This window comes from Atta cephalotes (assembly GCF_000143395.1).
Source record: "Atta cephalotes unplaced genomic scaffold scaffold00023, whole genome shotgun sequence".
NCBI classification, from domain to species: Eukaryota; Metazoa; Arthropoda; class Insecta; order Hymenoptera; family Formicidae; genus Atta; species Atta cephalotes.
In genome coordinates this window covers 237609-247921 of record NW_012130087.1, presented here as the reverse complement: position 1 = coordinate 247921, position 10313 = coordinate 237609, and the positions used below count along the sequence as shown (strand labels likewise).

General features: G+C 37.4%; 3 protein-coding genes across 3 annotated transcripts in view; 2 read left to right on the top strand and 1 right to left on the bottom strand.

Moving 5' to 3' along the window:
• Window positions 1–4426, top strand: part of LOC105619786 (pseudouridine-metabolizing bifunctional protein C1861.05) — a 27974-nt gene extending 23548 nt beyond the window's left edge. The window contains exons 8-9 of the mRNA XM_012201303.1: window positions 2726–2961; window positions 4136–4426. Of these exons, the coding sequence (XP_012056693.1) occupies window positions 2726–2961; window positions 4136–4426 (527 nt within the window). The remainder of the gene's footprint in view (window positions 1–2725; window positions 2962–4135) is intronic.
• On the bottom strand, window positions 377–2251 carry LOC105619785. The gene is made up of 2 exons (XM_012201302.1): window positions 2116–2251; window positions 377–879 (listed from the first exon to the last, which is right to left on the bottom strand). The coding sequence occupies exons 1-2, from the start codon at window positions 2249–2251 to the stop codon at window positions 377–379; spliced, it is 639 nt and encodes a 212-aa protein (XP_012056692.1).
• Window positions 4427–6311: 1885 nt separating the features above from the next.
• LOC105619781 (integrator complex subunit 6) overlaps window positions 6312–10313 on the top strand; it is a 6533-nt gene continuing 2531 nt past the window's right edge. Inside the window, exons 1-6 of the mRNA XM_012201298.1 lie at window positions 6312–6428; window positions 6765–6842; window positions 8469–8708; window positions 8794–8974; window positions 9081–9808; window positions 9880–10155. Coding sequence (XP_012056688.1) covers window positions 6312–6428; window positions 6765–6842; window positions 8469–8708; window positions 8794–8974; window positions 9081–9808; window positions 9880–10155 — 1620 coding nt within the window. The remainder of the gene's footprint in view (window positions 6429–6764; window positions 6843–8468; window positions 8709–8793; window positions 8975–9080; window positions 9809–9879; window positions 10156–10313) is intronic.

Sequence of the window (10313 nt, the reverse complement as noted above, 5' to 3'; positions counted from 1 at the left end):
TGTATGTGCGTTACGTACATTTAATAATATTTACGTACATCTAGTCGTGCATCATTTAATTAAAAAATAAGTTTCTATATAATTTAAATTTTTAGTTCAACGACAAGTACAATAGTACTTCTAGTCTCTATATATTAAATATATATATATATATATATATATATGTATGTATCTTAGATAATATATATATATATATATATCTCGACAGATTCTATAACGTTACGATGAGTAGATGCGTAACAATTAATATAAAATTATTAGTCTTCAAAGATTTATCCGTGATACATGTTCAGTGGATAAAATTTGCGCTTACACGATGTATCATTTGATACATTGGGAATATTTGTTTGATTTACGAAATGTATGTAAAAATATGCTAAATAGTCGTATGCGTTTTTTGTTCTTCGTTCAATATTCGCTCCTGCTTCTTTCTATGTCTACGTCCTTCGATTAAGTATAAGACACCAGCGGCTATCAGGACAAAACTGCCGACGACGGCTAAGGCAAAGGACCAACTGATATCATTGTGCTCCCAATTAGGCATCCAATCTCGACCATCACCTCTGGCACCGAATATAATCACCGATATAACACCACATATTCCTGCCAAAGTTAAATTGCCACCGATTGCCCACAGAAGCAGCTGATACTTGTCATGCTGACGCGAACAACAAGTATATAAAATAGTCAAAAAACTTCCTATCAGCAACAAGGTGAAGCACAGCGTGAAGAAAAACTGCGTGGCGACGAAGAAATCGGGTAGAAGTATGTCATGTATGATGTAATACTCTTCTTCAAACACCCACCAACATCCATAGAATCTGGTATCATAGAGATGACGCGGATCTTGGAATCCTTGGAAACACACCTGCCAGAGACCTGCAAACAACATTGTTTTTCAATCGTTTTATCACTGCCAGCTAAATTTCATGCTTATATAATCACATTATTAGAAAATAAATTATTAATTAGACATAGTAGAAAGATATGTTTCAAAATAGTTTTTCAAATATAATTACCATTCCATGAGAAACTTAAAAAAAAATCTGTGATAAGAAACAGAATAAATAAAATAATAATTTTCTGACGACTAATCCTATTATGTATATAACACAGTGTACTGGATGGATTTTAAAACTGTTGAACTTGATTTAATTTAAATGTAAAAGTGAAATTCAAGTATTTTGAATTATAAAATATTTAACAATACAATAAAATGTATCGAGAATTTCTCAGTTTAACTTATTTCTGTATTTATATTGAACACACAGCTTAACATCAATTTGTATATAATGGCTTTAGTTAATATGCATCTTATAACAGAGTCTGATCATAGATGATTTTGTCAAAATCCTATGAGAGAAAGATATATGTAATTTTCCCTATATTATTTCATTCTAACTTCTATTGTTTCACTCTATAACTTTAATTAAGATTATAGAGTGGGATAGTATAAATTCTCAAGAAATACACCAAGTCAAGAGAAAATCAAAATGACTTTATTTTGACGGAAGTCAAAATGAAAGTTAAAATAATGATTTTTGATTATAAAATTTGACTGTCTATTGACATTAAGAATTAAAATAGAATCATTTTGTTCTTTTGTATGTTCTTTGACTTTTGTATGTTCTTTGAGTTAGCGTAAGTATATATATATATATATATATCTAATATTCATTTCTACCAATAGTAGCGAATTCGATCACTTGCGTTGCACAGGGAGAAATTATATACTTATGTATCTTTCTTTTTTTCTAGGATTTTGACAAAAATCCTGGCTCGTAGTCAGACTCTAATATAGGATCTTTATGTATCAGTACGCACTGAGTACATTCAATCGAATTTGCTAATATTCATTTCCACCAATGTAGATCAACTTTAATCTCGGTTCAACTTACTCTTCATTTTTTCTAGTTCTAAAAATTAGAAAAAGATGAAGAAAAAGATGAAAAACAAGAATCGAGATTAAAGTTAATCTATATTAATGGAAACGAGTATAAGAGACACCAAAATTGACAACTCCTTTGTGTCTAATATTTGAATATAAATTTCAAATATAAGTTATTTATAGTTGCAAGTATAGATGTATACGCATCTAGTCATGTATAATCTTACCAATCTTGACGAATTGTGGATTATCCAATTTCCCGTCGGTTTCTAGCCAGTTGGGTGTGGTGAACGCGATCACCACCAGAACGAACGCCACCGCCGTGCACACGACGGCGGCCTTGCCCGTCCTTGTCTTTCCCATTACTCGCGAGCGTCACTCGGATGTATATGTAATGAAGGACGGTGGAAAAGGAAGTGTAAACTCCTCGTATTCGCCGTATATTTTCGTATCCCACCTGGAACGCACAAGTATGCGACTTCCTCTCGGCTCAGAGGAAGCTTAGCTCAGCGTGCGAACGCTAGAGTGCGTTGTTTACGCGTTGTTTGCGCCGGTTGCGCATTCCGCAATATGTATCCCCTTCCCCTGGAATTTCGATGACCTTTCCCTCTCCTGTTTTACGGAGGAACTTTTTGTGCCCATTAAAGAAAATTAAATAATAAAATCTTTTTATCCTTTTAACTTTTCACTTTTTGCCTATTCTCCTTCTTTTTATCATATATTAGATCATATATTAAAACTTCTTGAGAGATTATACAATAAAATAGATCTTGAATAATTTTAATAAATGTGTATATATTTGGAACGAATAAAGATTTTAATCATTTTTCTCGACAGTCTGGTACGAGCCTACGGATGTTAAAACGGCGGCAAAGATATTCCAAGTTGGACCACAATGGAAAAACGTACTGCACTTTATCTCGCCTAACCAGAACGAACTGAAAATAATAGGGGAACACTTTAACATCCCCGTTTCCGAAAGTATGGACCTGATGGCTACAAAAAGCGTGGCTGAACAGTTAATCGAACACGTTCCAGTTGTCGTAACCACCTTAGGGGCGCAGGGAGTGTTGGTTCGCATCCCAATTGCGTTTGAAATTCGTTGTCTAAAATTCATTTCTACCATATAGATTAATAGCAAATTCTGTCATTTGCATTACATTAAATTGAAGCATATTAAAAGCAGCTATTCATGAAATTATATACATAGTAAATATAGGAACACGTAAACATTGTAAATGATTAAATATCCGATGATGATATTGTCACGTTATTTAACTGAATGTGTATTATTGTTAAAGTTGATTTCATTATCTAATTATGTAAGAGAAATCCTCCAATTTCCGATCAAAACGGATCTTAAATATTTTGGTGTGAATTTATATATCCAATTCTGCAAACCGCGCGAAATCTTTTTCAGTCATGAAACGCAATTATGAACAGAATTAAAGTAATAATATCATACATTAAATTGACAAGCAATTTAATAATATTAGTGCTAATAATAAGTATGTTATAAAAATATTAATATATAATTTGATGTTAATAAGAAAAATTGCGAATGGTTTATTATCTCAAAAAATATTACCTCAGCCAGGGTTGAGCACACAATTATTAAATTGCTGTGATATTACTTCTCTACTTTCGTTTATAATTGCCTTTCAAGACTGAAAAAGATTTCGGTACTTAGTTCGCAGAATTGGATGTGTATAAATTCATACTGCGAAATATTAAAGCATCAAGATTCGCTTTGATCGAAAATAGGATTTCTCTTATATAATTAGATTTATTCTCATCGGTCCAATTTCAAATTATTGATTACATTACATTGCCACTGCATTTTCTGTAGATACTTTATATAAAATAGCCTTTAATAAATATTAAGCATAGAGCAATTGAATTTATCATATTTAATTTTGATTTAATTTATTTGTTTTTATTTTGTTCTGATTCTTAGAATACTGGAAAAAGAATCTGATTACATTAATTGGAATTCTAGTAGAAAAATGAGATTTTTATAGTTATTTATTAAATCTATTATATTAATTCTAATTGAGGTATTTAATCACAATGATTGGAATTCCGATTGATATGATAGAATGTTTCATTCATTTTCAACTGAAAATTTTTTTCAATGTAGATAACGACAAAAATTATAAATCAAGATTAAAATTAATCTAAAATTAATCTAGAGGTACAAATTAACGATATTCCGACATATGTACTCGTTAACTTTCTATTTTGCAGGTGACCCGAAAAGCTTTGCAAAACGAGCCCTTCTACGACGAGCGTGGCGAACTGATTGCCGACTCCTCGGTCGCGTCCCGATTGTACCCCGCCGTTGACGGCGCGGAAAAAGCGAACGAGATACTCAGCGTAAGCGGGTGCGGAGATTGCCTCACTGCCGGAATAATTTACGGGATTCATAAGAATCTCGACGAGATCGGTTGCATCTCTGTGGCTCTGAAAGCCGCTTCACTCTCGCTGAGATCCTTCGACGCGGTTCCACGAACGCTTAGAGACGTTCTCCGACGATAAAGTTTTGTTTTAATACAATATTTTTTATAATTAATTTAACTGACTGTCTACGATTGGCACTTAAACTTTGAATTGTCCTACTTTTTATAAATACGTACTTTGTTATTACCTATGTATAATGATGATATTCTTAGAAAAATAAAGGACAAATTTGAAAATTTTAGTCTTTATTCTTAAATATTTCCAAATTAATTTGTGATTGTCAGAAGTCTGCGCATTAATTTCTAAAATTTTTTTATTTACAATATACGTGAGATAAATTTTAATAAGCACAATATTAAAATATAACATTAAAATAACTGCAAATTTGATTATTAAAAGTTACTTTTCAATCAATCATGATTCATTTTAGATATTCGTTTGGATATTATTGTGTCTGTTTTAGCTAATACTGCTGCATATAGAACGAAATTTGTCGATAATTTTTTCATAAAAATTCGCTCATTAGTACACGAAATATTATAATAATAATTAGAAAGAAATTTCCTGTTATTATTGATGGAAAATTGAATTTTGAGAAAAAATAAATGAATCTAAGACAGTTACTTGAAATAAAGGACATTTTTTACGACAAAGAACGTATGAGCACCGTAACTATACCACACAATTACTGATATTACTACTACTACTGTTACTACTATTACTACTACTATTACTATTACTACTACTACTACTACTACTACTAAGTAAATTGTTATTTTACATTGATTAATCGCACAAGGGATTAGACAACGTATTTGTAAAATCAATATGGATGTTTTTCCACCTAGCATCGTCCGATATGTTTGTATCGGTGGTCGCCGATAGGTTGGAATTATCGGAGACCGAACGTTCATTTCCTGAAATCGCTTCGATCATCCTGTCGGAATCGTTCAAAGAAAGATGCAACAAAAGCAGCCGCGCGCGAGGCGTAGAACCCATAGAACGGGCAACGCAACGCATTCCCCAAAGCGCTACAAGGTGTACGCTACACGGTGATGTGACAAGTCGATCAGAAAAAAAGAAGTAGGTCTCACGTGCACCTTCCGCACCGTCCGCACTCGGCAACGGACATAGACGGACTCCAAGTGCGCGGCATTAATAAGACGAGGATGAAACATCGGGAGTGCAGCCAAGTGCAGAAGAGTCCGAGTCCGAAGCAACACGAAGCTGCAAGTAGCGTAGCGGCTACGCAAACAGAGTGGTGGGGAACCAATAGCGGGATGTCGGAGGCGATCACGTGGCACGCTCCATGTCGTTACGTGTATACTCGAGCGATCGAGAGGGCGCGACCTGCGGAACCGAGAGAGACCGAGTTTCGGGACGAGCGCGTAAACACGAGGGAGATAGGTTAGATTCGTATTAAAGAGAAAGAGAGGTGTCGACGGTGAGGCGCGAGGAGAGGAGTGGCAGCACACATACGCGCAATATGCCCTTATACTCCGACCGCGTACTCTCGCGGGCAGACGTATTCATTGGTATATAGTTATATACACATACACGCCGTGGTAAACGTAGAAACGAAAGAGCGAGAAAGGGAGAGAGGGAGAGAAACGGACCAAGCGAGCGCCGTTACGATAAAAGACAAGTTTTTCGGAGAGCATATTCGCTTCGCAGAGCTGTTCAATGGTCGTGGCAGCTATGCTCCACGCCGCCGCTGTCGTCGTCGTCGTCGTCGTCGCCGTCGTCGTCGTCGTAGCCGCCGCCGCCGTAGGGCGCTTAACTAGCTAGTTCCGACGGGCCAGCGTCTCGGTGCTCGCCAGTTAATAAACGAGCACGAGTACGTTACGACGCGTCGAGCGCGACTCGGATCTCGTCGTCGTCGCTGCCGCCGCTACCGCCGTCACCGTCTCGCCGTTGCCGTTGCCGTTGCCACCGTCGCCGCCGTAACAGTCTCCCCCCGAAGATGACCATAATAGTATTTTTGATCGACACATCGGCCTCCATGAATCAGAGGGCTTATTTGGGTGGGCGGCCTACGCTCTTGGACGTAGCCAAGAGCGCCGTGGAAACCTTCGTCAAGGTACGCCCAGGACAGCAGCTTTTTACTGTCCCGTCGCGTCGCGCCGCGCCACGCCACGCCACACCGCGCCGCGCCGAGCCGAGCCGAGTCACCGTCCTCGTCGTGTCCGTACGGGATACACAGGGATGGAAGGGGACGAGGGAAAAGAAGAGGGAAGTATATCTATCTCTTTCATCTTCCCTTTCCGCGTTCTCTCCGTCTCTCTCTCGTTTGGGCACCTAGCCTTCTCGATGACGAGGAGGGTAACGCGGTTCGTGCTCTGAATGTGGGAAGCGCGCGCGTGAAGAAAAAAAAAGGCAGAAAGAAAAAATATAAGTGAAATAATCCTTTTTCCAGGTTCGACAGAGATCGCCGGAGAGCCGCGGGGATCGTTACATGCTCCTGACCTTCGAAGATCCACCTCAGAACATTAAGGTATATCCTCGGTCACGCGTTTGTTCCTCCTCTCTCTTTCTCTCCCATCGTTTTCTTTTTCGCTTTTCCACCTCCTTTGTATCTCCCGCATCTCGTCTACATGTGTCTCTTCACGTCGTTTAACTTAGCCTATCTTTGCGAGGATGCTCCCGGAGAGGTGTTCATTCTCTCCCCCCCCCCCTCCCTTTTCTCTTGAACCGTCCTGAGTTTGGGTTAGGTTCGCTTAATGGCGCCGAATAATTAATGCGCGGTGGATATATGAAGGAGCGAACGTGCACGGACGTGTCTCTGTTCTGCGTCAGTAGTATGGCTCTCTCCTCTCTCACCTCTTCGTCCCTGCCTTCATTCTCTACCCTGTGGCATACGGCTGCGAAAGATGTGCGTCGCTGGAGGTGCAATGGCTGGGAAAGAAAGCGCCGTCCAAGAGGAAAAGGAAAGGCGCCTTTGGCGCCCTCCTGCATCGCGAATTTTGCGCGCCAATTTTGGCGAGATTCAAACTTAGAGCCTCTATTTAAATCCACTCTTAATTCTTTATTCCTTGTTCTTATCACTTCCGGATTATAATTCACCTCGTTCTTTTTACTTACAATCTATTCTGCAATCAATCTCTTATGATCCGAAACATATGGGTATGAAATGAGAGTTGAAATCGAATCTTTTCCCACATCCCTTGTTTCTATGAAGTCTTATAGTAAATTCGATTTCTGTTTTTTTATTTTTGATAGTAGACTGAACTTTTTTCTCAATTTAGCTAAGAATCAAACATATATTTATTTCATATTGTGTTCCAAAAGTGTATACTAAGTCAGCTATAAAAAACAACTTTTTCAGTTACATTACACTTGCATTACATGAGATTATATATTAAAAGTTGCTTGAAATTGATAAGGTATAAATACAATATAAAAGTACAAAAATATAAAGTATAAAGTGCAATAATATTGTCACGTATATAATGATATTGTCATGTTATTTAATAGAATGTATATATGTATATTATTTCATTGTCAAAGCTGATTATATTATGTCATTATATTCAGATACTTTAAGTATCTAAACTTTTAAATTCTTTAAATATAAAGCAGTCTTTAATGCATGCTAATTCAGTATAGTGTGAATGATCAAATACATCATTATTATTACCTGTAAGATTTACGTGAGCAATATTTGTTCCGTATACGAAACTGGATAAATTCTCCGAAAATGTATACAAATGTATACCAGACTGGCATTTAAGTGTGTTTAAAATTTTAAATTTTGTTTAAAGATATATTTTTAACAGCATTTTATGTAATTCTGTTATTATTTACAAATCACTAATGAATTCAACTGTACATGATAATCTTGGATGGACCTTTAGCTATAAAAATCTAGAATATCATATAAGGATTTTTTTAGATGTTATTTTATCTAATGTATGATTTTAGAAAACGAGAAACATTTGAAATTATATTTTTTATCTCCCATATTTTTTAGTATTTTTAAACCTAATAGAAGAATTCAATGATTTATTTTGCGAACGTAATTAACTTTATTTTATTTAAAAAAAATATAAGCTTAAATTAAGTTAGAAATTAACTTGGGAGAGTTGTGCATATGTTTTTCATGGGATCAATATTTTTTCAGGCAGGATGGAAGGAGAACTTGGCAACCTTTATGAACGAACTCAAAAACTTACAATGTGTCGGTTTGACAACATTAGGTGCCGCTTTGAAACACGCGTTGGACGTACTGAACATAAACCGTATGCAGACTGGTATAGACACATATGGTCAAGGGAGATGTCCATTTTATTTAGAACCATCCGTTATAGTTGTTATAACAGACGGAGGAAAATATACGACTAACAGCGGGGTCCACCAAGATGTAAGTATAATCTTTTGCTATTATTGTTAAATAAAGCATATGATTTCTTTTTCATCATATAAGGACAAATAAAATTCTCTTGTAGTTTACGTTGCCGATGCATTCCCCGATACCTGGATCTGAACTGACAAAGGAGCCATTTAGATGGGACCAAAGATTGTTCTCTTTGGTGCTGCGTTTATCGGGAACACCAGCTGTCGAACGAGACATTGGCTTGGTGGCGAGTGACGCATCACCAATAGATGCAATGTGTGAAGTGACTGGAGGTAAAGGAGAGATTGCAGCTTGCAATCTTAGAATAACAAATAGTTTCCTCTAGTACGTGCTTTAAAAGAATTGAAATAAATTTTTAATTTCTTGACTTATATATAGGTCGTTCGTACTGCATTACATCGTTCAGGATGATGATACAGTGCATAGATTCTCTAGTGCAGAAAGTTCAATCAGGTGTAGTGATAAATTTTGAGAAAATCGGTCCTGATCCACCGCCATTGGCCAACGAGGCACCGCAACATCAGGATGAGGAGGAAAATGAGGATGATGGTAACGCAACGAACGGACCACGCACTCAGTATCCCAACGCGTTAGCGCCGGGAAACACGGCTTGGTATTCCTGTAGACGTCTGATCTACGTACCGCGGTCAGCCCAGAAAGGGTTTGCGGTAGGTTTTTGGCCGATTCCTGAAAGCTTCTGGCCAGATCTTAGCGCCAGTTCGTTACCGCCACGATCGGCGCATCCAAATGTGAAATTCACGTGCACCAGTCAGGAACCAATGGTGATCGAAAACTTACCGTTCGACAAGTATGAGCTGGAACCAAGCCCTTTGACGCAATACATCCTAGCGCGGAAACAGCCGACAACATGTTGGCAAGTGTTTGTTGCCAATTCGTATAAGTCGAGCGAAGTAGGCCACCCATTTGGTTATTTGAAAGCTAGTACAAACTTAACTTGCGTAAATCTCTTCGTCATGCCTTATAACTATCCCGTGCTGTTACCGCTGCTGGAAGAGCTCTTCAAGGTGCATAGGCAAAAACCGACACCTGAATGGAGGGCGCAATTCCAGGGTTATATAAGGACTATGCCTACCTATTATGCCGCCGTAAGTTTACCTGTACTTGTAAATAATTATATATTCTGAAAACATTTTTATCAAAATATCATTTATTGCAGTCGTTGAGGAGAGCGTTAACTAGGATGGGTGCGTCCGCGCCTCTAGCACAAACCTTGATACCCGATAATATGGATAATTCTTTATCATATAGTGTTTTAAATTATTTGAAACGATTGAAGAATCAAGCTAAGATCGAATTTGATCGGCTGTGTAATGAAGTCATTTCCAAACAAGTCGCTGCTTCGAATCTTACAAAGAATTTATCTAACTGTACCTCGAGTGTGGTGACGGAAGGAGTGAGAGTTGTACCGAAGACACCATTGAAAAAAGATTTGGTAAAATTTAATACGTTAAAAGATTGAAACATCACATTTAATATCATAAGTTATTTTAAAATTGCTTTTAATTGTTACTAAAGTTTGTGTGTGTGTGTGTGTGTGTGTGTGTGTGTGTGTGTGTGTGTGTGTGTGTGTGTGTGTGTGTGTGTGTGTGT